Raw genomic sequence first — 27,694 nt, forward strand, 5'->3', positions numbered from 1 at the left:
GGGCCGAAGCATCCACCAGCGCTGCAAGGGGTCCGCGGTATTTTTTTTTTTTTTTTTTTTTTTTTTTTTTTGCTGCCTCAGTCCCCGGAGCCTTCAAGCAACAGTGGCAGTAGATTGTTGCCAATCAGCCAATCCAGATTTTTACTGAGAGGACGGGAAAACACATCCGCTGGGTTTTGACTGAACTTGGTAGTGGGGACATTCAACTGATACGTTATATACCCCATCAGAGCACACATGTATCTTTTATCCCTTTTACCTCCCCCCCCCCGCCCCCAGCAAACCGGCTTAGGCTTCCTCTGTCCCTTTCCTGCTACCACACAGAGATGATATAAAAGAGGCTCTTTGGCTATTTGCATTTCGCTTCCTCTTCTTTTCCAGATTGCAATATTAAGCTTTACTTCCCACAAGCCTAAAATCCCAACGTCATCTACCAAAGTTGTTCTTCCCTTTTCCGAGGGGTCGGGGGAAGGGGGAAGCATACATCACAAGCTTCCCAGAGAGTGGAACAAAGTCGGTGTGCTGCTGACCACATGAGCCGTGGTAAAGGCATCCTTTGGAATTACTGATTTCTAAAATTAATAAAGTAATTCTATTTTTATTTTCTTTTTTTCCATTTACTAATTTCCCAACAATCAGTATTCACAAACAAGCCTGAAGTGGGACCAACTTCCCGTTTTCTTTCATTGCTGGGCAATTTTTTAAACTACATTTTAGAAATGTGAACTATAAAGAGATGTTTTATTCTTCCGTTTGGTTTCAGCAGATCGTGGGTCCAGGCTCTTCCCCATAGGCAGCTCCTGAACCTGGGAAGCTCATATGTGCACAGTCTCCATTATCGACCCGCCATGGACAGGTCGTCTAGGGGTCCTCATCAGAATGAGGTGGCACAGCCCCCCTAGATGGCTGTCCACTTGACCTCTGCCCCCTCTCCTCACCTTTCCCTGGTCCCCTCTCTGGCTTCTACTGAAGAAAAGGTTGAAAGGTGGGCTGCAGAGCCTGACTGAAGGACTGACAGCTACCCTGGGGATTTACTGGGGGAGGATCCAGAGTCTGGGTTTTTCTACAGCAGGGTACTCTAGACTCAGCATTGAAACCCCAAAGGAAAAATGACACCCAACAAGGCAGAGAGAAAAGGGACTTTATTGACTTCTTAGTGAATGCAAACAGGTTTGAGCACACGGAAGCATTTTGTTTGCTTGTGAGGAATGAAAACTGTCCCTTGAGGGAGGGGAGAGATTGTATTCGTGATGTTCCTGGGACTTCTGGTTAGTAGTTTGAGGACCATCTTAACTGTTGGCTAACTTGGTTGTGAATTGGTTAGGAGACAAATCAGAATTCCTTCATGATTTCCCTGGTGATGGGTAGAACCAGGAAAGAAGGTATATGGGAGACGCCGCCTAAAGAATCATGTGAGGAAGGACAAGAGGTTATGAGCCCAGGAAAAGAACTTTGAGACCAACTAGACTGCTTGGAATTGGCCTAGGTAACCATTAGAATTGGGTCCTCAGGCTCATTTCTCACTGCGCTCCCCACGTGCTTACCGGCTGTTAAGACCAGACTCCAGATCTCGCCTTCATTTAACCAAGTACTTTCATGTCATTTTTACTGGTACTGGACTTCTCTTGGTAATAAACAAGACCGATCATATGATTCCCCCCTCCAGCAACGGTGTCATTTCCAATATCCCTCCCTCCCCTCCCCCAAAACAAGTGTGTATCTTTTCAGACAGACAGACAATGGCTCAAGTTTCTGTAGCACCTCTAAGTGACACGTGGAATGGAAAGGCTGGACTTCAGACCCCCGCCCATATCTGTATCTGCTGATAAAGATAAGAATAGAGCTCTCATATAAAAAGGACATTTGGAATCACAGTGTGTTCTGTTTTTTTTGGGATACTTCAGGAAACATAACTCATTGCCTTGCTTCATTAGGATGAGCCACAGGCCAACGTTTTAGTGATGTCCTATGAGGTTGGAGAAGAAGGAAGGTTTATTCTGGGGTCAAAAAGATTATTCCCTTCTTTCCTAACTAAGCCTTGAGGAAGGACCCAGTGATGTCAGATAGAAGACACTGCTGCTCAAAATGTAGCTTTTCGGCAGCCTGGACCTTCCCCAGGCCTGAAGATATCTCTAGAGCTATAGCCTGAAATTGTACATTTTTTAAAATCGCTTTTTATTTTTTTTATGTTCAGATAAACACTTGGGTGTTTCTCGTGCCCACTGAAACTTGAGAATAGCTGCCACAAGTGAAGAGACTCTGCAGCTTAGGATAGCACTGGCCCATGGCCAAAGGGCTGGGCACACTGCATCCCCTCTCTGGGCCCGCTAGTCCCTTGGGTAAGATGGGCCACAGTCCCAGCAGCCATGATTTTAGGGCAGGGATACAGCCCCGCAAGTACATTGGAAGTAAATGGGTGCCACAGGGGATGAAGCCTGAGAGAGAAGCTCTTAGAATTGGCTGGGCATGGACAAAGCAGGAAAGAAAGTCTTGACCAAACTCAGGAATTCAATTCGGGAGAATTCCAGAAGGAGCAAGCGCACGCGCGCGCACGCACACACACACACACACACACACACACACACACACACACACACACACTTCAACCTGCAAATTTTAGCTTCAGATAGACTTTTTCACCAACCGTAAGGTGATCTCAATAGAGGAACGTGTTTTTTGGGGAGCTGCCAAATGGTTCCTCATGCATTGCAGATGGTTGCTTCAGGTGGACATTAATATCACAGAATTCTGCATTGCTCTGGGATCTGTGCCCGCAGACAAGAACTATGGGATTGTACTTCCTCGCCCTCTCCCATCCCCAAATCACTGACAAAGGGGTTCCTGGCAAGTTTACCCCGATAACAGAATTAGCCTCATCTTCTTCGGCCATTTACCACAGACAGTTTCTCTAATTCTCAACTGATTGGGAGGGTGAGATTAAATTTTCAAAAATGATGATGTTCGTAACTTAGAGGGCATGTACAAACAAACACATTTCCACAGGCAAGGGTTCACCCCAAATGATTTTTGCCCACAGTTAAATGTAGGGCAAATTCATACAACTTTCTGCAAATCTGAGCCACTGCCTCTGTGTGTCTGAGAACAAAACACTCCACAAGAAGGAAGGGAACACAAACAGTTCAGTCTTCTCAAATGGCAGAAGGCAGGACAGCGTCCCACTGTCCAGGGTACTCACACTAAGCAATACATTCGCTGTTCGAGACTCTGCCCCAGGTACCAGTGACCTCTGGTTAGTAGACATGAACGTGGGATTAAGAAAAGAGTAATCAAGGATATTTATCCAGTCAGACTTACACCTTAGAATAGGCTTTTACTGTTCTAGAGACAATCTTCCAGAAGATGAAATGATCCAATATTCCCCAAAAATATTTATTCATACAAAGATTTTGAGAGTAATATTTGTATTTGTCTTTATAGCTCAGTCTACGTGTCTGGGGCCAAGTCATCGTGTGGCGCATGTGCGACCTCCCCGCACGCCTCACCCTGTTCTAGCACCTGCTTCCAGGAACACCAGATGGACACAGGGTCTGGGGTGAGGGGATCCCTAATGCCCCAAGACTGCACAGACCCCAAATCCAAATATGTGCGCCCGGACCTGGAAGGTGTCTAGCCAGATGTCCGAGGGGAAATACGATTGAGGAAGAAGGCGAGAGGAGGGACCCAGAGGGCAGACAGGAGAGTGTTCATTCCCACCCTCTGCTTCTGAGTTCAGCGTATCCAGATGGCCCCATAGAGTTGACGGCCCGGGAACTACCTTCCCTGGATTTTTCTCCCTGTAATGACCCTTGGTGCTGTTGACTGATGTTGAGAGGACAATTTGCCAAAATAACAGATTCGTCCTTAATCCAGGTAGTAGGAGATACAATTCTGGGACTTTGTCTAGGCAACCTGTCTGAAGGAAAATGCTTGCCTTGTATAATGTAATCCCGATTCCCTAGAGCAGGCGTGGGGCAGCGCTGAGCACATCTGACCTCAGAAGTGTCTTCTGGCCTGGCGCTGTCCCGGCCGTTCTCTGCCCTTCCTCCTCCCTAGGGTACCGCAGGTCCATTGCCGCGTGATGCGTCCCGTGTCGGCTTGCTACCCCTCTTCCTCTGTCCCCACCACCTCCAACTACGTCACAGAAGATCTGTGTGTTCTGAAGAATTGGGCCTTCCCCTAACCAAACCCACACTTTCTGTACCACAGTGATTCTCAGAGCCAGCACGAAGGAGAAATGTCCCAAAAGGGAACTTCCGTCTCAGCCATCTGCCTGGAGCCGAAGGTTGGGGGCTCCAGGCCTCTAGGTGAGGTCTGTTGCCTTTGTGTTTCCCGAGGAGCAGGCGGTCAGGCGGTGGCAGTCCTCTGTCCTCTCTCTCTGTCGCAGGCAGGGTCTCAGCTACACTTACAGGACTTGACCACCATGTTAGACAGCTGTTCCACCTTGGGGGTCCTCCCAACATAGTACAGGATGGTCAGGGGCTCCAAGTCCTGGGGCACACAGCAAGGTGAGGCAGAGGCTTCAGGATTCAGAGTGTTGTACAGTCCCAGCACCTGGGGAGGACAGGTCACTTAGAGGACGGCAGGCCAAGCCTCAGGCCCAGAGCCCTCTCGCATGTTCTGGGGGCTGCTCTCTCGGTTTGGGTAAACACCCGTACTCGAGCGAGCATTATCAGGGTAAGCTGAGAACAACTAATGGGCAACTTTAAACAGATCATGAAATATTCTCTGCTGTTAAGAAACACTCCTCTACTGGTTTTGCTAGCTCTAACTGGTCGCTTCGGTGAGAACTGATCCCACTGAACGCTGCTTTGGGCCATTTAGTAAGCGCCAGAGTGTGCGGCCCCAGACAGCAGGCAGTTAAGGGTGAGCTATCAGGAGCCATGTTTCACAAATGGCTGCCCTATTTCTGAGTCCCCTTGAGGGAAAGAAAGGCAAGCGAGTTTCAGAGGCCTGACTCCCCCCCCCCCCCCCCCCCGCCGCTCCCCTTCTCTTCCCATTGTTTCGTATTAGCTGCTTCTGTGTGCTTTGCATGGTCTTTCAGAATGTCTTTTCTATATCCAAGAGGCTGGAATTCCCAGAGTCCTTCCGCCAATGGCAGAAGCCTTTCTGCCCCAACATCCCTTGCTAGCTGTGTGCACACATCTCTGACCTATAGGGTGTGCTGGGACAGTGAGTTAATTTCCAGAATGGCACAAAAGCTTTAGACAGAACAAATAAAAAGGCTGGTTGAAACCGTGGAGGAAATTTTAAAGGGCAGAATGTGGCAAAGTAGAGTCGGGCCAGGGTGCCAAGATCAGAACCTTCAGCAAAGGGATTTTACTCGCACCGGATCATCATTCGCTCATTCACCATTCAGTCCTCATGCATTCGTGTGAATGTGTCCCACATGGCGTGAGCGCCGCTCCATACCGTGCTGTGGGTTGTGTCCGCGCTGCGGAGGTAGGGGCAAGGGCCGGAGCAGAAGTTGGCGTAGTAGCCCTTAGGTTCATGGACCCATTTCCAGCCCAGATCTTGTCGGAAGTCAATGTAGAGAGGGCGCACACAGCAGTTCTCCTCCAAATTGCTACAACAAAAAAACACTTATAGACCACCAACCTGAAGGAAACCACCAATATGAAAAACTTCACCAACGGCCCTCATATTTGTACCTGGAGTCCTTCCTGGTCATCCTAAGAGGTGGCCCTAATCAATGGAATCCTAGGTTCCAGTGCATTGAGCAGTATGTACCATAAAAGCATCTTCTTGTGTTGAAGACCATGATCCCAAGAACATAATAGGCAGATACAGATGACGCATAAGGAGGAGAAAAAAGGCAAAGGTGGTCCTGCCCCCTTTTATATCGTAGATCAAAGCAGAGACATAAATTGCTTCACATAAAACCAAGCACTGAATGTTCTTAGCCAGCTCAGCTTTGTTGAGGGTGGTTTTATTGTTACCTTCCTAATGAGCACGCAGCGAGACATGAACTCTAAGCTCATGCAGCTTACATTCTACAGTAGACTGCTTAGACCAAATCTAGAGGCCGTCGAATCAAAACGAAGCGTATCCTTCTGTTAGACCCGTGACTCACCCCAAGTGTGATCATCAGGCCATTTCAATTCTGTTCCCTGCAGAAATCCATTTGGCAATAACCTTTGCCAAGTGGGCATCTAGCCTGTACGTCAATGTCTGCTGTGACCTAGAACTTACTACTTCCAAAATCTTCTGTCTTCTTGTAGGTTCCATGGGTGAACCATGGCAAACATTCCGGTTATCTGTCTATTCAAAAGCCATTCCTACCTCCCTTCTCCCTTGCCACCTCCCATTACAAAGTCTAGACCACCAGATACTCATTTTCCTGGCCTCTCTTGCAGGGAGGGGTGGTCATGTAAGCCAGCGATGACCAATCAGACATAAGGAGAAGTATGCAGGGGGTAAGGGCAAATTCTGGCAAAAACAGTTGATTCTTTATAGAAGTCACAGATGGAAGAGGAAAGCCACCAGCTCTGCCTCATCCCCCTCCTTCTTGTCATGAACACAGGCTACCTGGAGCGTTAGCTGTCACCGTTGACCCTAAGCAAGAAGATGAAAAGCAAGCCAACGTACTAAGCGTGGCAGACTGCGGAGAGAGAGCCTGTATTCCCAATGGCATGATTAGGCAGCCAGACCAACCCTGAGCCTGCTGCTACAGGCTTCTTGTGAACAAGAAACCCTCTGTGGTTTAGGCCACTGTTCCCTGCGGCCAAGAGCATCCATTCCTAACTGATTATGAGCCATGCAGAACGAGCCTACAGGCCAGCCTTCCGACAGTTGGCGGCCAACTACATTACCTCTACTACACCTTCAAGCTCGACCTCCCCAGTGCACTCAGTTGCTCCTTATAAGACATGGTTTTAGGTCTAAAAATTTCCTAATTCATTCTCCCCAGCTCCGTTCAGGCATCCCCTTCTCCAGCCAAACTGACCCATTCGTGTTCCTTCCTTCCTCCCGCCTCATCCCTACATGCCCAAACCTCACTCATCTGCACCCTTCTGAAGCCTTCCCTGCATCCACAGATGAACTTGTTGCTCCAGATTCTTAAAGCACTCTATCCTTCGGACCTTCTCGTAGATGTGGTCATTTTCTACCTTTAAGTGACTGCTGTGTGTGCTTTATCATCCCTGCCCTCTCATAAATGAGGAACTAAACTAAATAAGAGAAGAGGCTCTTTCTTTTTCTCTCTTCACAGTGGCTACCTACCTCTTCCAAATTAGTTCCTTACTCTCTCCAGCTCGAATCCCCCTGGCACGTGGAGACTGCCCTATTTCCCCTCACCCAGGAGCATCCTTGGACAGTTCACAGGGACCTGAGCACTTCTTTCATGGGAAGCCCTGCATTCAACTGGTGCAGCCCCTCTGGAAAACAGTATGGAGGTTCCTCAGAAAGTTAAAAATAGAATTACCCTACGACCCCGCAATGGTACAACTAGGTATTTATCCGAAGGATACAAAATACAGATTTGAAGGGGCACGTGCACCTTGATGTTTACAGCAGCATTATCAACAACAGCCAAACTGTGGAGAGAGCCCAAGTGCCCATCGACAGATGAACGTCTAGAGAAGATGTGGTGTATCTATACAATGGAATATTACTCAGCCATCAAAAGGAATGAAAGCTTGCCACTTACAATGACATGGTTGGAGCTAGAGAGTATTAGGCTAAGGGAAATAGTCAGAGAAAGACACCATATGATGTCACTCATATGTGGAATTCAGGAAACAAAACAGATGAACATATGGGAAGGAAGGGAAAAAGGGAGAGAGAGGGAAGCCAATCATGAGAGACTCTTCACGATAGAGAACAAACTGAGGGTTGCTGGAGGGAGGCAGGTGGGGGATGGGCTAGATGGGGGATGGGCATTAAGGAGAGCACTTGTATGATGAGCACTGGGTGTCGTATGGAAGTGATGAATCACTAAATTCTACGGAAACCAGTATGACACTATATGTTAACCAACTAGAATTCAAATACACAAAAAACAAAGGAAGTTCTGCATTCATCTGCCCCACACAAAAACACACCGTAGAAGTACTTTACAAAACACAATAACTACAGAGAGGCTTCGGCCAAGTCTCTGCGATCCAAACTGTCTTAGCAACACTCTCCTCCTCATTTGCTTCAGCCAGGCCCTCACAGAGCTGGGCTGTGGAAAAATGGGGGCTTCCAGAAAAACAGGAAGACGTGGGTAAGAGCTTTTAAATCTTCTTTCCTGGAGATGTTTGTGACTAGCATCCAGGACCCCCCCCCAGTTGGCACAGCTTCGGCCTGGGGACTGAGCCCCTGAAGGCATACAGTAAATGCTGCCTCAGGAGTTGACGGTCGTGAGTGGGCCCAAGCTCACCGGAAGCAGTAATTGGTGTCCAGGGCCCGCTTCTTCCTCTGCCCGCCCTGGCCTGGGTTGTCCAGCCGGTGCGGGGGAATCATCATGAGGATGAGGTGAGGGTTGTGGTGGTCCTTCTGCTTCTTGAGGCGCCCTAGATCCCCACGGCCATGATCATCCTCACTGTCCACACCTGCAGAGGGGAAGAAGGAGGACAATCTCCTGTCTGAGGAGGGCAGAGTGGAGGCGGGCTTCCTGTGGCACCCCGTCACGGCCCTGCAAGGGCAAGGCATCACGCTCATGTCAGGCTGCAGGAAGGGGAAGGAGAAGACCAGGGAGAGGAACGCACAAGACACCTGGGGTCGGATCCCCTCATGACTCCGGCGTCTAAGTCGTCCAGAGAGCAGAGAGCCCTTCCCAGATGCTTCCTGGGGTCTCGGGGCCGAGAAGCTTCCGTGAAACACCCCAGGCAGCTAGCTAACACATTGCTTTGGGCTGTCCGTTTAGATTCCGAGACTTAGAATCTTGGGGTGTGAGTTTCCTCGTATGCTCTGAATTGGTCAAGAAAGCCCCGAAGTCCTCCCTGTGATGTGAGGCGTCTCGGTTTAAGATGCCTTTAATGGGAGCCGGAGGAGCTAGATTGCTTGCTTAATCATTAACGGGCACATGCGAGAGTAGTTTCAAGGTGTTTCCACTGTAACACTCAGAGAAGATACCAAGGAATGTGGTCCACAGAGTTAGCACACAAACCCTGCGGCTGGTGGGGAGACCCTCCGATTTCATCTGCAAAGGACAAGACCGAGGACTGAATCAGACCGAGTCTCAGCTACAGGAGATCTATTTTGTGACAGGCAATTGCCTGCTGTTGTCCATCTCCGCCAAGGGCAGGAACACGAGGAGCTTAATTTACACAGTGACGGAAGGGACTTGGACCCCACGAAGGCGCACTAGGCCCGTCAGACAAATGGGAGGCCTGGATCTAAAATTCCCTCTTCTGAGAATCTTTATGAACAAGATAACTATTTACAGAGTGGGAGGATTTCCTCCTGACCTGGCCTGTAGCTAAGGACCCCAAAGGTCTTCTGAGCTCTGAGGTTCTGTGATTAGGACGTCAAATGCTTGGCTTTAAAAAAAAGGGGGGGCCTGAAGTCAGGCCCACGAAGGGTCAGAGGTCTGCCCAGGGCTGGCAGCCAAGAGAGGGGGCACCTCTTCCCAGACAAGCCTCTGACCTCATGCTCTGGCGTGCTTGGTTTGATCTTGAGGAGCCACCTGGCTTTGGGTGTGCCTCAGTTATCCAAAATGGGACTATTCAAGGAAAGAGAACATCCCTGAAATCCAGAGACTGTCCAGAGATTGAGCGTCTTAGAAACAGACTGGAAAACCAGAAAAGACTCTCAACTATTTCTCCATCTTAACACAAATACCCTGAGCCCCAAAGCAGTCATTCAAACCCAGATGACTCCTGGGTGGGATCCCGTGGCCTCTGTAACATCTGGAAAGTTCAGGAGTCAGGACACCTGTATTCCTGGTCACTGCAGTTCCTTTTTTTTTAGGGAAGGGGAAGACGACTATTTGTTGAGCATTTGTGGCACTGTGTTTTACATTTGTTATCTCATTTAATTTGCGTGATAACCCTACGAAAGAGGTATTCTCATCTCCGTTTTAGTGACTGAGCTCAGAGAGGCAGACCCGTTGGCCTCCATGATACACCACTCTTCCCAAGGTGACACTGTCTTCCAGATGCTAACATACTCTATCAACTGAAAGTCACACGCCTTGCCTTTAGAGCAAAGCAGAATTACTCCAGTATAAAATAGTTGGCCGTCTCCGTGAGGGAGTTCGGCTGCTTTTCTTGGGGCCTGGTTGGGGTCTCCTGTTCTGTCTTGCCTCGTCAACCGCCCTCCACCTACTGTACACCATCCATTTTGTTACCTTTGAATTTGATTTCCATCACCTCATGAATGTTTTCCAGGATGTCTCCATTGGGCTGAAAGGTGTGACATGGACAGTGAATGCTGATTTCCAGACCTAAGTTGGACTCTGCAAAACAAGACGTGGAATCAGTGAGAACATTCTTTATGTGATGGGGAAGTGTGCCCATCACCGTGCACGGTTGGCCAGGGCCTCTGCTCCCACAGGCAGTCACAGGAGCTGAGTAATGCTGAGGGACACAGGAGACAGAAGGTGCCAAAGCTCGAGTGGACCTCCACACGTGTTACCATATTGCAGGTGTTTCTGTTACGTATGAATAACCGGATAAAGGCACAAATTAAGGGGCATTATAAAGGAGAATTTTCCTTTTTTTTAGAAGATTTGTTTATTCGAGAGAGAGCAAGTGTGGGCGCGTGTGTGCAAGCGGGGGGAGGGGCAGAAGAAGAGGGAGAGAGAGAATCTCAAGCAGACTCTGCTGAGCGTGGAGCCCGATGAGGGGCTCGATCTCAGGACCCTGAGATCACGACCTGAGCCGAAACCAAGAGTTGGACGCCTGACCAACTGCACCACCCAGGCGTCCCAAAGGAGAATATTCATAGTCATCTATTTTCAAAGGATGGTATTGGGAAAAAAACTGTCACCTGCCTACGTGAGGACAAAAGAATGAGGGCACAAGAAGGAAGGAAAACAACCACCACACTACCTAGGTGTTTGTTGGGAGAGGAGATACCCGAGCCAAGCTGCTGAGGCAGGATGAAATGGGAAGCAGGGGAGGAACCGGGAGAGGCCAGGGAAGGGGGCTCACTGAAGAACTTGGGAGCAGAGAAGCTGTGATTCAAAAGGCCACGAATTCCACCAGATGGAAGGAAGATGGCAGAGTCTGAGCCATAGGATTAGAAGTCAGGAAGCAATGCTAGAGGCAAGGTCACCGGCAGACAAACAGCCAAATCCGTCTATGGGGAAGATGCCAGCCTTTCCGCCAGGGCCATGACTATGGGTGTAAATGGAGTGGTAGTTTCCAGAGGACAGAAAATGAAAATCACAGTTACGTTTGGCCATATTTTCCTTAAGGGATAAGGACAGAATGAGGTCAAAGTTACTTGGAAGTTTCTTCTCTGGGAATCCCTGTTCAGTTAATGGGGAAGCTGGCGACGTGGATGGCTCACTGGGGGAAAACGAGCCACTCAGGAAGACCGTTGTGAAATCAGAGCACAGGCCGGAGGAGATGGCCAAGGGCCAAGGGCCCGGATGACACGAGCTCGGAGAGAACCAGCAGGAGGAAATGTGGAGATGCCAGGGTTTGCTGACAGATTCTCTGGTGCAAGAAGGCCAGCTGGGGCCCTTTCTCCTATTGGTGGTGTTTGCGTTTTACTAAAATTGGGGAAGCAAGGAAATTAGTAAAACGGGTCGAGTAAAGTGGAGAGAGAAAAGGAGGAATAAGAAGAGACACATTTGAACTGAATCCAGAAGTTTTGTGCAGGGAAACTAGGAAGGGTCTGGTATCATGTCAATTCTGGTGGGTCAGACGCAGCTAGGGAAGCTCGGATGACCCAGAGGCAGCAGCAATCTGTGCTGTGGGAAAGGTCATGAGGAAGGGACCCTTCTGGCTTCAGGATCAGCATCTCAGCAAGCTGATCGATTTACTGTGCCCCGGGCCACCCTCGTTCTGTGTGAGCATCCAGCCCTGGGACCAACCTGAGGTCATCTTGAAGTCTGGCGTCATCAGGGAAAACCCCAGAGTGCAAGCCAGCTCAGCACCCTTCTCACGCACAGAATGCCTCAAGCCCAGGGGTTCTGGTCACCACTAAGCAGGCCAGGATCCCTTCTTCCACAAACTCCAGAACTCAGTCTCATCCGTCCTCCTCCAAACCAGGGCAGCCTCTAGGACACACTGATGCTTGCTGAGCTTGAAGATCTCGGTTCCAGAAGGTTAGCTTTGGTGGGGAGCGAGGGGGCTATGATAACAAGGAAGCCGATGCCCAGCCAGAGAACAAGAAGTAAAAAGAGAAGGAGTCCGGGGAGTATCTTCTTCCTGGTTGAAGGCCATTGAAAGAATGAACCGGGGTGGCTGAAAAGGGCTGCAGAGTGTACTTCCTATTACCCAGAAGGGCTCAAGCGAGGCCAAGGGACTTGTCCTGGTATGGACAAGTTCTGTGATTCTGTGAGTTAGAAAGTCAAGGTGCAAGGGCACCTGGGTGGCTCAGTCGGTTGAGTGTCTGACTCTTGGTTTTGGTTCAGATCCTGATCTCATGGGCTGTGAGATCGAGCCCCACACGGGCTCCACACTCGGCAGGAATCTGCTTGAATATTCTCTCTCTGCTCCTTCCCCTGTGCATGCTCATGTGTGTGTGTGTGATCTCTCTCTCTCTCTCCCCCCCTTCCCCCTGCCTCAAATAAATAAATAAATCTCAAAAAAAAAAAAATAGAAAGGAAGTCAAGGTGCAGACACGTGTTGGGGACAGTTAGGGTTAGGGGACAGGTGGTAGTGTGAGATGGCGGCCTGGCTTGGCCAACAGGCTCTGTGTAGGTAGAAGACTCAGTGACGGCAACAGTCACCAGCATTTGTTGAGCATTACGTGTTAAGCGCCGCTCTAAGACTTTACGTGCTGTAACTCATTCAATGAGGCTTAGAGAATTCAATGGCTTGCCCAAGGTACCCAGCCAGTAAGTGGGGAGAGCCAAGATTCAAACACCTGATGCCTGAGCCACACCCCTAACTGTTAGAGACAAAGAGGGACAAAGAGGGGGCAACAGAGACCACCAGAGAAGGCGCCTGGGTTTTCCCAGTGTCCCGGCTCTCCTGCGCTGCGATGCTGGCTGCGCTCCCTCCCCGGGCCGCTAGGGGGTGTCTGGCTCTGTACGGGGAGAAAGTGCAGACCATGAGGAGAAGCAGCACAAGGGTATGAGGACCTGGGTCCCCTAACTCTGGGTAGGGCTCCAGACAGTTCTGGGACCCAGAAGGCAGGCTGGCATGCTGGTGCACAGGAGGCTCTCAGATGTTTGCTGAATGAATACAAGACCAGACATGTGACTCGGTTTCCCCATCAGTCCACACCACCAACTGCACCATTTGGAGTCCATCTGCTGCCTAGTTCAGGGCCACGAACTCTGAGGAGACTCACGAGCTCTGCATAAGTAAAGGTCTGTGTGGGATTCCCCTGTGCAAGGGGTGGGAAGCATCTGCCTAACTAGGAACTGAAGGTTCCAATGAAGAACTAACCTCAGAATTGGCAGCAGTGGGGATGGTGGGTGGGGGACCCACAGGTTTTATTACGAAATTATCTTTTTGATGTCTCAGGGAAGATGGAAATCATTCTCAGCGCAAACTTCTCATTGAGCTCTGCAGCTGGGAAAATAAGAACTCCTTCAAGTGCCCAGGGCTTCAAAGAAATCCAGGTGGAGCTGATCAAGATCAGACAGAGAAGCTAAGAGATGAATTTCCCCAGCCTTTCCTTTCTGCAGCCATGTCAGGCTCTAGGCGGAGTGCCGTCTGAGTCAGAATTCCCAACTGTGCTGCCGAAGGCACATCCCGGTCCCGTGGGTGCTCCTAGGCTTTTGCCTTTGTGCTCAGTAGGGGAGATGGGACAGAATTCCCGGGTAACCCTGGAGTTGAGGCAGGACCTCCAGCCCATGATCAGCCGGCTCGGCCGGGATGAGGGTTGGCAGACTCGGATGCCTCCCGACCCCGGGCAGGTCACATAAGTGAGCAAAGCAAGCCAGCGGATCATGCTCAATGGGGACTGCCAGCCGCACTCTTGAGGGAACAGCAGGGACTGGAGAGCCTATGGGGATGTGAAGAAGGCGGGCCCCACCTCAGGAGGTGGCCCCTACTCATCTCCCATGGATCGTCACCGGGAAATCGTCCAATTTTTCTAGAAAATCCAGAAGTCCAGGTTTTATGTGAAATCTCCTGACTTGAAAAATAGGAACTGTTGACCATTACTTAAATTTAAAACATTATGTAGGCCAGGCCTTAGTGCTTTAACACCAAAACACCAGGACAAGTTTCCCAAAATATCAAGGACAAGAAAGGACCCACCTGCTCCAGGGACTCTGGACATCAGCATGTGGATGGACTGTGCCCCCACGGCAGCTGATGACAGAATAAAACTCTGGGCAAGACGGGGAGAAGGAACAGATGGGCCCAGCACAGGCACTCCCTCCCCACCGAGCATCAGTCCGGGCAGTACCCCCGAGTAAAGAAGGGCAGGAACAGAGACAGACAACAAAGCCCTATCATCTCCACGCCCACGGCTACCGCCCCAGCCCAAGCACAAGCCCCCACTGCTCTCATCCGGGCGGCTGCGGTGGCCCCTAGCTGGTTTTCCGGCTCCTTCCTTTGAGTTCATGGCAACCAGAGGGGTCTTTTTTTTTTTTTTTTAAGATTTTATTTATTTGAGAGAGAAAGAGAGCACACAGGAGAGTATGAGTGGGGGCAGAGGGGAGGAGCAGAGGGAGAAGGCGAAGCAGACACCCTGCTGAGCAGGGAGCCCAACATGGGGCTTGACCCAGGACCCTGGGATCATAACCTGAGCCGAAGGCAGACAGATGCTCCACCACCTGAGCCACCCAGGAGCCCCCAGAGGGGTCTTTTAGAGATACAAACCAAATCACCTCACTCCAAATCCCATCCCTGCTTATAATACTGCAGGGTTTCTCATCACACATGGAATAGGTCCTCAAACCTGACCATGGCCTTACAGGTCCTAAGTCATGGGGCCCCAGCTACCTCTGGCACCCAGCTCACTCCATTCTAGACCATCAGCCTGCATGCCGCTGTCAGATCAAATCACACCTGCTACCGCCTGGGGGGCCTGCGCCTCCCCACCTCCTCTGCCCAGCACATCCTTATTCTCACCTTCACACGCTGGCCCTTCTCACCCCTCGGACCTCAGTGCACACATTCCCGCAGGCAGAGAGCCTCCCTGAGCACCGTGTGCCGGACCCCACCCGTCACTGCCGCAGGGTCCTCTTCCGATGTCTTGTGCTCATCCCTGAAGTTCCCACTCATCAGTCTGTTTTCTTGGTTACTGTGTGTCTCTCCCATCGGAACGATAGCCCCATGGGAAACGGACCTCCCCGGTCTTGTTCACTGCTGTATCCGCACCCCCCCAAGCCCGGCCTGGCTGAGGGAGCATTTCCATAAATGTGGGTTGAGTGAATGAATGGAGGACACAGTGAGCCAGTGGCAAAGCTAGGGTTTGAACCCAGATCTGTGACTCCTCTAGTTTTGTCCTGTTCCTTCTATATCGTGAACCACCAAGGGACCTTGAGGTGCCTTCCAAAACGCTCAGACTAAGAGTCAACCTACCTCTTCTCAAGAGCCACTCACGCACAGTGTCAGTGACATCAAAGGACAGCCACTCGGCGGTGCCCCGTGTGGGCAGATTCTTGCCGCCGATATAGCGCTGTTTGGCAATGTGCTCATCGGGCCGGAGTATCTAGAGGGCAGAGAGAGGATTAAGTACCCCGGGCCAGAACAAGCACCGCGGCCCCGGTCACAGTGCAGGAGGCCGGGTGAGGAGAGCAACGGGAAACTAAAAATTCCTGAAGGCTCCTGCAAGCCCCTCAGTTAACGCTTCACCCTCTCCAGGACAGACACAGATGGAGAGAGTCCCAGAAGGTGGGATTCACAACCAGGTCTGCTGATCTCTGCGGGGAGGGGAGGCCCGAAATGGTAGAGGAGCTGGCTCTCCCATTTGTGTGGCTTCTGTTCCGGGAGGCGCTCACCTGGAAGAGCTCGATCCTCTGCTCGCTGCGCTTGGAGCTGGGGTTGGGCACCCGCAAGACTCGGAATTCTGCTCGGAACAGGTTGGTTCCATTTTTCTCCACTGAGGACACGTTGAAGCGGAAAACCTTGGAGGTGATTCCTTTGGGGCAGACGGCCAGCTCATCTAGGAGATCAAGCAAGCGGGGAGAGGGGCAGTGTGAGTGAGACCCATAGGAGCCAGTGTGCTGCCCACGGACACTCGCCAGGAGGCCAAGGTCCCATCCGTGACCTCCCTAGAGGCTCGACAAGGCCTCAGGCCTAAAGGTAGGGACAGAGGTAGATCTTGGTGGCCCTGGAATCACACACAGGCCTGAGCCAGGAGCAGGGAGACCCGGGAGCTCCAGGACATGGCGCCAATGACTGGCCAGTCAAAGACAATCACCCCTCCTCCTATGGCCTCAACATCCCAGCCCGGCAGGCTCTCCAGCCTGCTTTCCTGCTCTTTTAGAAAACATAAGGCTCAAAAGATCGCGGCAAGTCCCCCTAGTAGTTTAATCGTCTCACAGCTGTTTGACCCATTCATGCGCTCGTTCCTTCAGGCATTCGTTCATTTATTACATGTGTATTGAGCCCAGACGGGTGTGCCAAGCACAGTGCTGACAATGGGAAGCAAAAATGAAGAGCCGCGCCCCTGCCTTCAAGGAGATTCAGGTCCGGGGGAGGATATCAATACAAAGACCCACATAATGGAACCAGAGGGAAAGTGCTGAGGGCCTTTGGAGAAGCCCAGGAGCTGCTGCAATCCGATCAGAGTAGGGAGACAGCAGGGCGCACGTGATGCAAAGAGGTACCATTTGATCTGGGTCCTGCGGGAGGAAAGGGTTTGAGGATGGAGAGGGAGGGATTTTCCATGGAAGGACTGCAGGAAACACAGCAGTGTTTCCCCCTTTGAGGGGAGGAGGTGCATGTGTACAAGACGACCTGAAGCAACCAGGTGAGGGCCCCGCAAGACGAGGTCAGGACAGCCGACTGGGGCCTCCCCACGGGGAGGCTGAAATGTCAGACCGAGAGGCTGGATTTTATCCCATCAGCAGTGGGGAGCCATGGAAGGGGTTAGAGCAGGGCAGTGACATAATTAACACTGTGTTTTAGACCCACTGAGGCAGCATCGCTATGGCAAAGAGCCCACATCTCAAGCTTGGTAGACCCACAGACGTTTCTTCAGACAGAGCTTGGCCATCCCTAGTGGCTCTTTTCTAAGGGTTTCTGTCCTTGACAGCACATGCTATACCAGCCCCTGTCACCCTGCTGGCCTCTTCACCCCTGTCCACAGGACCCACGGCCGCAGATGTTCTTTGCCACACCTCAGTGCCCAAAGAGAAAAGAAAGCTCCTGTCTTTTTCTCCTGTACACTTCACAACCTCAAGGTCTGAGCAGCATTGACACCCAGAGAAAAACTTTCTACACAAATGGTAACAATAGCCAGAACTTGAAATTCAAGCTCGGAGACCCAGATTCCACACATAATGGACACGGCTGGAATGAGCTCATAATCACCCCGAGGGATGGTGTAGGAAGTCACGGACAAGGCGGGAAGGATCGGAGGCCTGGAAATAAGCAAATGCGCTACTGATCTTTAGGAAAGGATGAGTGAGTGTTTCTGGAAATTGCCATCTGGTGGGCCTGACACTGGTTCTTAGAAAATTAATGGAACAGATGTTAGGAAAACAAATGTGTGAATGCCGGCTAACGAAGCCCTGATTAATAACTGGCTTCAAAACACAAATACTGCCAACTATTCCCTAAACCGTGTCAGACAGAACCAGAAGGAGGCATCAGTGATAGCAATTTAATTGTTCAGCTTGCCAGTCTGGAAGGCTCTGGACACGGATAAGCGCGCGGACTGGCAACCCTCTCGAGCACCGACACGCTTGGTCCCTGAAGGAGCTGTCATCGATGCGGCTTCAGTTAGAACAGTCCCTCCAGTAACTGCTGAAAGAGGGAGCGGGGTGTGTCCGTGTTGCTGTGGAAAGGAAAATGGAATGGAAAACAGCACGTGCCCGTAAGCAGAGTCAGAGGGGGGTCAGGACCGCGGGAGGCCAGGACATGGGGACACTGAGGAGCTAAGATGGTCTTCAGGACACTCTTGTAACCATCCCTCTTTTGTTGCTCCCAGCCCATCAGTCAGATAGCTGTTCCCTCAGACAGACTCCTCTTGGTGGGAACTTCAAGGAGATTTCAAGAAGGAGGTGCGAAGGATCTTCTTTAAAAAAAAAAAAAAAAAAAAAACAGAAACATTTTATTTATTTATTTATTTGAGAGAGAACGCACAAGCAGGGGGAGGGGCAGATGGGGGGGGTGGGGGGCGAGAATCCCAAGCAGACTCTGTGCTGAGCGTGGAGTCTGATGCGGGGCTCGATCTCAGGGACCCTGAGATCACGACCTAAGCCAAAACCAAGGGTTGGATGCTCAACCGACTGAGCCACCCAGGCTCCCTGGGAAGCGTTATTTCTTTTTCTTTTTCTTTCTTTCTTCTTCTTCTTCTTCTTTTTTTTTAATCACTGGGACCTACAAATTCCTAGCAGAGTTAGAAGGGACATTAGGGGTCATCTAGTGCAAGCCTCTTCAGATGAAGAAGCCGATGTCCAGAGGGGTCTTGACCGGGGCCACACATAGTTGATGCAAGCAAACTGACAGTAGCAAATAAAGCTCAAACGTATAATCATTAGTGATTACAACAGAACTGCCTAGAAGAGAAAAGAAAATGTAAATATAATCTTCTTGGTAATGAAATCCGTGGAATGATGATGATGTTTTAAATAATCGGTGGAATGAGAGTGTAAATAAACAAACTGTAATAACAGCACCTTACATTTCACGGAGCTTTTCCTAACTCGTCTGACCCTCTAACAATCCTTGAGGGGGATGAGAATAAGTCAAACTGACCATTTGACAAAGGAGAAGAGTGATGGACTTCCCCAAGGTCATGCAACTAGTGGGTGGCAGAGGTGGTATTTGAACCCAGGTCTTCTGATCACCCCTCTCTTCTTAAAGTGGAGCCTCTGGAAGTTGGGGGGCACTAAGAGATCAAATAGTGGAGGCACAGGTTCACTGACAAAATGAAAGCTTCCATGGAGTGGGCCTGCAGTTCCAACACAGGCCCAAGCAACAGCCCGTTCCTGCTCAGTTCTGGGGGTAGGCCATGCCGCTTCAGGAAGCTAGTATTACTGAGAGCTGGACTAGAGGGTCCACCTTGAAAATTACATTAGGGCCAACTTTTTCCACTATGCAAAAATATATATATATCTGTGGAGGCCATTTTCTCTTTTTTGCTATAGGGAGAGAAATATAAGCTAAGAATATTCATGTAGAGTCTTCACGAAAAACTGTGGAAACGGCTGACTATGTTTCGACCATGCCTCTTAAAATGTTTTCAGCCACCAGGGCTCCTAGATGTGCCTTTGCTTACATGCATCCTTTCTGCCTGTAAAATCCTGCTGCTCCCAATGGCAGCATGCACACACCAGTGAGGAGCTGCTTCTTCACCCCAGCTGCACATTAGAATCACCTGGAGAGCCTTAAAAACAGATGATTACCTTGGAGTGGGTGGGTCCAGAGCTTCCCCCCCCCATCCCCCCCCCCCCCCCCCCCCCCGCTTTCTTTCTTCTCTTTAAAGATCTCCAGATGATTCTAATGCGTAGCCAGGGTTGAGAACCACAGTTTATAGTGCTCTGCAAAGGGTACCATGGCTTCCAGATGTTCTGGAAGTTTGAGAAACGACACCTCAGTGATTTAATCTTTAAATAGGCTGACCTTTAAAATGTATTAGACATGCAGTTTGGCCAATGCATCATTTAAAAAAATTTTGAATTAGAAGCCCATCAATATTTTAAGCCCAGGTTAAAGGTGGGAAATTTCACAAAAAGAGCCAGGTTTTCTGCGCTTCTGGGAAACGGCAAGGTCTAGTGAAGCAGGACCCACATTCCCAAATTTGGAAATCAGCAGGAACTGAGCAGTGGGTGCCTTCTTTGACCAGGGTGTGGGCGCTTCCGGCTCCCCCCACCCCCCCATTGGCCTCCTACACACCCCATTCTCTCCTCAACCCCAAGGCGAAGTGCCCCGTGCGCTTTGTCATGGTGCTGGCGCTGAGGCTTTTCTTCCGGATCCTTTGCATTAACTGTCCAGCCTCTGTGGGCACTTGTGTTTGCAGCCCCTTAAGGAAAGGTTTTGCCCCAGTACACTGAGTGAGTCGTAAGCTTCAGTGGGCTTAAGAAGCGGACCCCACCCGCAGATTCTGATTCTGTAAGGGTGAGGTTGGGCCTGGGAAGCCACATGTTTCCCACTCACATAGCCCCTGGACTGTTCTTGGAGAAACACTGACCTAGTGTGCAGAGGGCATTGGCACTGAGAACGAATGAGTTCTTGGGATACGAAAGGTCTTCTGATTTTCAGAATGAACACAATCTAAATGTAGCCTCCAGGAAAGAAAGGCCAACATATCAAGTTTTCTCTTTGCTCAGGATCTCTGGGTTTGCTGGCTGTCTTCGCACCAGCCTCGGATGAAAACAAGAGTCTCCCGCCAGCCATGGATAATTACAGGCCAGAAGTTAAAATGACACCCACACTGTTATCTTGATAACAAGGATGACAAAGGAATGGAGAAGGCTGTGTCTTTCCCCGCCACGGGTGTCAGAGGGAGTCTCTACACAGCCAGCTCCCGGTGAATTATAAAAGGATTTACAGAGGCTTGCCTTCCGTGCGGAGACTGTTGAATCATCCCAGATATATACACAAAATTGTTTCAGCTGCAAGAGCATGTGGAGATTATCTCTGACTTCACAGATGAGAAAACTGGGCTCGGAGAGGTGACCGGTCCAATGCCACCTGGTGTGGCTGCTTAACCAGCTTAAGGCTCTTCATTAGATAAAGAAAACCCTTCTGTTGAATTTGGGAGAACATCTGCGGTGGTATGAGTCTCCTGGCCAAAACAACAGGCAGAGCTCAGAAAGAACACACCCAGTTGGCCCTGTGCGATCTGCCCCCAGGGTTACCAATAGCTCCTACCCACCCCCCACCCCCTGCTTTGGTCCAATATGTGATTTATTCATATTGTAAGTCAAAGTCCTATTGAAGCCTTAAGGTTAAAGGTGGGGCCTGAAATGTTTATTTTACACACCGGCATTAGTGCCTAACAACATGCATTCTGCTGGCAGAATGTCTAGGTTAGAGTCCCTGCTCTTTGAGGCAAATTACTTCACTGATACGTGTTTCCGGTTCCTCATCTGTAAGGTAGAGAATCGGGGCTCCTATCTAAGAGGACGGAGCCAGAGGATGGGCCCTCTCCCCTTTGCCCTTTCCCCTGCCCCCCTGGAAATTACTCCTTGCCACATTTTGCTCTCCAGGCTCCCCTATCTCCCTGAGCCACCTCCTGCTGTCACTCCCCGCTGAGTGCCTGCCCACTGGGTACAGAAGCAGACTGGCAGTGACGAAATGTGGAAGGGAACGCGATCTCATCACTTCCCCAGAAGCTCTGGCCCCCAGACCCTGCCAGCGTCCTGCCACAGACCCAGTGCCCCTGCTGGCCATCCCTCATGAGCTCAGGACAGGCTTCCCTTACGCTAAGCCTCTGAGGATGCCTTTCTGCTCCTGCTCAGCATCTGCCCACTGCCTCCTTTTAATTAGTGTGTCTTCTGCATCTGCCTCTCTGGGGCTGGCTCGGCACCTGACCAGCTGCAGGGCGGGCCCAAGCCATGTCTGCTCCGCCTCTGTGTCACCTCCAACAGCTGCAGAGAGTCTGGGCCTGCTTCCTGTTTGCACCTGCAAGCCTCCACAGCATCACCCGTGTCCCACGGGGCCCTGGCTCCTCCCCAAGATCTCATACAGCATCTTGCTTCCTGGGCCAGATTTGCCCCCAGCCTGACCAGGCTCTGCGGCCCCAGGGCCACCCCCATCCGCCCCAGTTGCAAGGCACTGGTGCCACCAGCTAAGCTGCCAAGCATCCGTGTGCCCTTGCCCTGGCTTTCCCCAGGGCTGCCCACTATATGCGCCCTGAGTCTTTGTACAAAATCGATGTCCACTGGCACCTGTATGCCCTTGCCTGCATCTGGCCCATTCATTCTCTGCTCGGGATTCCAGACTGGACGGGCCCCTAGTGACTCAGAATCCCTCCTCCCTGGGACTCCACCTCCTGACCCGGATCATTGAGGTCCGAGCCCTTCTCCCTCCTCATCCTGGACTCTCTCCAGACCTCTCCTGTAGGCCTCAGCTGTCCATATTCGTGGCCACTGCGTCCTGACTTGGTGGTTGCCCAGGGGTTGGGGGGGTTTCAGCCATCCTGGTGCTGGTGCCTCTGGGACCTGTAGGCCCCCAACAGACCCTGAGCCAGCCCCACCTGGAGGATGCCAGGGAGGGCGCCTTGTGACTGTACTGTACCGGCTCTGCCTCCTACTCCGGCTTCCGCCCTACACGGTAGCCACATCCTAAGGCAAGGCGCTCCAGGCAGCCACAGGAAACGGAGTGGGAACCCCTCGCCAGGAACCACGGGCTCCTGGAGCTGGCCTGGGCCCGCTCCCAGTAGGGCCTTTTCCACCTTCAGCTAGAGCTGCTCCATCCACCCACCACCTCTTCCTTCTCTTCAGCCGGGTTCCTTTCAACCCCTGACCCCCCTCACTCTGCCTGCTCCCTTCCACCCTCCCGCCCCTACTCCCCACTGGCCAGGTGAGCCTGAGAAGAAGAGGTAGTTGGGGTGGCGAGGACACCTGCTGGTAGGAAAAGCAAACAGAGCTGCTCCCAGAGTCCCTGGCCCAGAGTGGCTCACATTCCTCCTTCTCGGGCTGTCAGTTTCTCAACATCTGCCAAATCTCTCTCTCTCTTTCTCTCGTATTGAGGTTTTTTAAATGTCCGTTCAGTAAACACACATGACTCCCACACGTGTACAAACACACACAGAGACATCTCACCCAGAAGCCTCCCAGATTCTCAGCACAGACGGGAGCCTCCTGGGAGGACACACTCCCAGACACATGTCCTCTCTGCACCCACAGCCACACCTCCCACCCACTCTTCCCGTGACACGCAGACACAGAAGGGCGGCCAGCAATCATCGACACGTCCAGAGCCACAACCCTGCTCTCCCCGTGTCCACAGGCCTGGAAGCCGCCCATTTTGAGCCCATGACTCTGTCTACTGTACAAAGCCCGAAAGCACATGTACGTGTGAACAGAGGTGCAACCGTGCTCACGGCTCACGTGGGTCACGTGTGTGGCACTGACCGACGGGCCTGAACAGCAAGAGGCTGCCCCTTGCCTGGGCTTGGAAAAGCTTGACAGACATGAATCTGGGGTAGGTATCCTCTTTTTCCCAAGAACTGGAAAAACTAAACCACAGACGTGTCACAGCGAGTTGCGAAACAGGGGAGAAGACCCAGGTCTCCAGACTCGTGGACCCAGAAGGGCTTTCAAGAGAGCTGGCCCTGGCCCTCCGTGGCACCCGTCCACTCACAGTTACCTAGCCCGTCACACGTGCCAGCACACAGAGGTTAACCGGACAGCACAAGGTAATTCCAAAGTAAAACCAGTCCAGGTTGTGATGCGAGTTCAGCAAGCCACTCGACCCCAGGGCTCCCGGCCTCCCAGAAGCCAACCCCCCAACCCCCAGCTCTGTCTCCCTCCCCACCCACCCACCCAGGCCCCAGCTGTGCCTCGCACCTCCTGAGCCTGGGTGTGGGTGAACCCAGGGCACCCCCCTCCCCCGGCTCAGAGGCCACCGCTCGGCCCCTCTCTGTGGGACACCCTCCTGCAGTTCAGACCCTCTGGAGCAGACACCCCAGCGAGAATTTGGACTTACTGTGCTCCGCCAGCCCCTGGATCATGTCGAATTTATGGATTTCTTTGGCATAATACTCCGACTCGGTGTTTTCCTGAGTGCAGCTGTCCTCCCTCTCCCCCTGCATCTCCTCCAGCAGCTCCCGGGTGCTGTTGTAAAGGGCCAGGACCTGGTAGGGGACGTGGGTCATCACCGATGGCTCGGGGGGACTGGTGAGCCGGAGTTTGCTCAAGATCTGTCCCCTAATGGCTTCCACCCTCTTCTTCTTGATGTGGCCAAAGTCCAAGGTGGTGCAAGTGGACAGAGAGAGGCTGACCGTGGCAAAGTTCAGCAGGGCCAGGACCACCAGAGCCCTTTGCAAGTGCATCTTCATGCGCAAGCTGGGGAGAGCGGCTGGGGGGGGGGGGCGCTGCTGCGAGGCCCGGCGAGGAGGAGACCCCAGCAGTCGTGCAGAAGGAGGGAGGAAAACCAGGCGGCCTCCCTAGATCCCGAAGACTGAGGCTTGGCAAGAAGGTGCATGAACTCACTGCACTGCGAGAGCTTCAGGACTTCCAGGAAGCACTGGCAACCCTGAGCGCGAAGACGCCGACTGTGTGCCTTGGAGCTCTGGGTCTCTTCTCCATGTGTCTAAACAGGTTCTGCGGGGCTCTGACTCCCAGCAGGCCAGGTGGAGGGCAAGCAGAGGGCTGGGAGGGGTGGCAAGGCAGCTGGGAGTGGGAAGGGAGCTGGAGTTTTTCCTTAGGTAAAAATAAATAGAGCGGATATCTGATATTGCCAAATGCCGCTTGGCGATGGGGAGAAAGTGGGTATTTTAAAGAAGGAGCAGGAGGACCATGGCTGGGTCCCAAAATCAAAATCCTCGCCTTGCCCTGAAGGAGGATAAGAAAAGAGAATGGAAAAGAAAAGGGGGAAAAATGTTTAAAAAAAAGTCAGATAGCCAGTGAGTAGGTGGGGAGAGGCAGGGCTGGGCTGGGCTGGCCCCGCTAAAGGTGGGGGCAGCGCAGGGCACGCTTGTCTCTCGGGCACACCATTCATGCTTTCTCTTTTGTTTACACTTCCTCGGGGGTTTTCTAAATGACTTTGTTCACGCTGCCTCTCGTCTTCATTGGCTGGGAAGTGGGGGTATGTGCAATTGGAAGGCAGGGAGGACAGGCCCCTGGAGAGCAGCCCCAATAATCCACTTGGACGCCCAAGGTCACCAGCACCTCGGCTTGTCTTCTCCCTCGGCCATTGCTTCTGTTCCCTGCTTCTCTTTACAAAAATAAAAAGGAGAAGAAAAAGAAAATAGCAGCCAGGTCCCTGCACGCCTGCTCCGGAAAGCTGTTATTCCTTCTTTCTCAGGCTTCTTCCCCTATCTCTCCCCTCTCTTGCTCATTCCCTTGGCCTTGGCTTTCTGCTTCCCTCCCTTCCTCTCCCTGCTGCTTCTCCCTCTCCTTCTCCCTCTCTCTCTCTCCCTCTCCTCTCCCTCTCGCTCCTCTCCCTCTCTCACACACACATGCACACACACTGCTTTCTCTATTTCTCTCTGCTGAAATTTTATACCTCCCTCCCATGACGTCTCGGGCCCGGGTGGGGGAGGGAGGGACCAGCGCACGCAGCCTCTTTTGCTGCACGATTTTAATGTTTTAAACAGGCACAGGAAAAGCCGAGCCCATTTGAAAAATACTTTGCGAGTCCTCTGGTTCGACGTGGTAACTGAACTTTTTTTCCCCTCTTGGAGTCACTCCTGCTACACGTTGACTGTTTTTCTGGAAAGTTACTCCGACGAATCCCTTCCCTCCTTCTCCCCCAGCTCCTTCGCCCTCTCGCCAGCTTGTCAGCCCGTCCTCTCTCCTCGGCCCGTCTCTCGCTCCTGCCACGGTCCCCTCACCACCACCACCCCCACACCCCCCACCCCCTGCCCGGGCCGCCCCCGGGCCCGACGGCCCGCGGGGCAGAGGCGCGGGGCAGGGGGCAGGGGCGCGCGCGGGGCAGGCGCAGGGGCAGGCGTGCCCACCCTCGGGGTTGGGGGGGGCAACGCCCGGCCGGGGAGCGGGGTCGGAGGTGGGCACGGCTCCGCGGCGATCCTGGCCGCGATTCTTCACTGACAAGCCTGGAGTCGGGCGGCCGGCTGAAGCTTGGAGATGCTCCAGGGCCATTGAAAATGGTGGCGTTTTCCGGCAGATCGAGGGTGCCCCCTGGCGAGGCGAGGGCGCCAGTGAAGGAGCGCGGCCGGCCGGGGCCGGGACGCCGGGGAGGGCTGGGGGTGGGGCTGGGGGCTGGAGGAGAGGGGCCGCGGGAGAGGGCGAGGGAAGCGACCCCGGAGCCTGGGGGGACGGGCTCCCTCTCGGTCCGACGTGCGCACAAGTGCACCTCTCTCTTCCCGGGGCCCCGCTCGGCAGCCGCTCTCGCAGAAATGTCCTCCAGATGTTCGCAGCCTCCCTCCCCGCCGAGGGTTCCGCAGGGAGCTGCGCCAGTGAGCGCAAAGGCAGCAGTTGGCCCCAGCCCATTTCCCAGATGGGTGAGGGGAAGTTTTCTCTCGGCTCGCTCTCGTTCCTCTTCTCCGCCTAAGCTTCTACGTCCTTTCCCACGAGAAGCTCAGAGAGGGCAAGGCACGTTGCTTCCCGGCAACACGGGACGTGCCTCTAACTCGATCACTTTCCTGCGAATCTGTGCTGCTCCCCGCCACTACACCGCACCTCACCCAGCCTTCCTGGACCCTTCCTGTGAGGTCTGCTTCCTGCCTCTGGCTCCTAGGCCGCTGGGATGTTCACTGAATCCCCAGAACAGTGGATGATCAGTTTACAGTTGAGGAAACTGAGGCACAGAGCGATTTTTTTTTTTTTTTTTAAAGACCACCCTCTCATGGGTGGTGGAGGCGATAGTTAACTCAGGCTCTCTAGTTTGGGTAGGCATTGTTGTCATTTGAATAACAGGAAATCTAGGTGTAGAAAGCTTAAAAGTAACTTACCTGGAATATATAGCCAGTAGGTGTCAACACTGAGATATGGACCCAGGAAATCTATTGCCAGAGTCTATGCGTTTTCCTATGCAATGCTGCCTCTGAAATTCAGCCATGATTTGAAAAATATTTTGACGTTCACTGTATGCCAGGCTCTGTTCTGGGCTCTGTGGATGCAGCCCTGAACAAAACAAACTAACAAAACCCTTGCCCTTAAGGGAGCTTACATTGGGGGTGGGGGGAGGAGGGGTGTGGAAATGGCAATAAACGGAAGAATTAGGTATGATGATAAAAGATAAGCACCGTGGTGGAAAATAAAGCAGGGAGGTAGATTAGGGAGTGCCTAGGTTGGGACTGTTGAAACTTAAAAGAGGGTGACAGAGAAGACCTTACTGAGGTCTTTAGGCAAACGCTTGTAAGATGGGAGGAAAATTATTCTCCTTCTGGACTCCACCTCTACCAAATCAGTCTCCAGGGATGGGGCCCTGGCACGCGTATTTTTAACAAACCCCACAGGTGAGTCAGGTGCTCAGCAAGGTCCGGAAGCACTGTCCTAGGGCTTCTTTCTGCTCAGACTGAGCACCATGTACCTTTTGCTTTCAGGAAGTCAGGGAAGAAGGGGGAGTTAAGGTTTGAAAACTGGCCGTAAGGTGGTGGTAGTGTGGCTATGGGCTCACACCAAATGGAAAAATCCAAAGATGAATCCCTTCTTCCTCATCTGGTGCCAAGGAAGAAGAAAACAAAGGATTCACGGGAGCCTATATTTCATCTGTCTTGGATTCTGGCAATGAATGCTTCTTCAGATTAAAATCTAACTGGATATGCTCAGTGAGAATCAGATCTTAGGGGTATTCTCTAAGAGCAATTACAAGGGAGGAGACTGAGGTCCAGAGGGGGCTCTGCCTGGCCACACAGGTAGTTATCAGCAGAGCTAGGATGAGACCTCAAC

At 52.0% G+C, this 27,694-nt stretch overlaps 2 protein-coding genes across 6 annotated transcripts in view; one reads left to right on the forward strand and one right to left on the reverse strand.

Annotated features, from left to right (window-relative positions):
- The window catches only part of TTLL5 (tubulin tyrosine ligase like 5), a 276,644-nt gene extending 276,043 nt beyond the window's left edge, over positions 1 to 601 (forward strand). For 2 of the 4 annotated variants that reach the window (XM_073895591.1, XM_073895596.1), the window contains one exon: positions 1 to 601. The gene's annotated coding sequence lies outside the window, so the exon portion shown is untranslated. The other 2 variants (XM_073895597.1, XM_025869606.2) reach the window with 1 other exon arrangement.
- Positions 602 to 2,172: 1,571 nt separating this feature from the next.
- On the reverse strand, positions 2,173 to 25,701 carry TGFB3 (transforming growth factor beta 3). 2 transcript variants are annotated; one of them, XM_025869600.2, is made up of 8 exons: positions 24,332 to 25,691; positions 23,826 to 23,973; positions 16,001 to 16,164; positions 15,582 to 15,711; positions 10,271 to 10,378; positions 8,360 to 8,531; positions 5,410 to 5,563; positions 2,173 to 4,551 (listed from the first exon to the last, which is right to left on the reverse strand). In XM_025869600.2, exons 2-8 carry the CDS (start codon positions 23,929 to 23,931, stop codon positions 4,393 to 4,395), a joined length of 993 nt encoding a protein of 330 aa, XP_025725385.1. In that variant the 5' UTR covers positions 23,932 to 23,973; positions 24,332 to 25,691; the 3' UTR covers positions 2,173 to 4,392. The 2 variants fall into 2 exon arrangements, with proteins under 2 accessions (XP_025725385.1, XP_025725383.1); XM_025869598.2 differs by having other exon boundaries at positions 23,826 to 25,701.
- Positions 25,702 to 27,694: the final 1,993 nt, after the last annotated feature.

The sequence above is a fragment of the Callorhinus ursinus genome, unplaced genomic scaffold (assembly GCF_003265705.2).
Source record: "Callorhinus ursinus isolate GAN/ISIS: 27379988/994484 unplaced genomic scaffold, GSC_fseal_2.0 scaffold8, whole genome shotgun sequence".
NCBI lineage: Eukaryota > Metazoa > Chordata > Mammalia > Carnivora > Otariidae > Callorhinus > Callorhinus ursinus.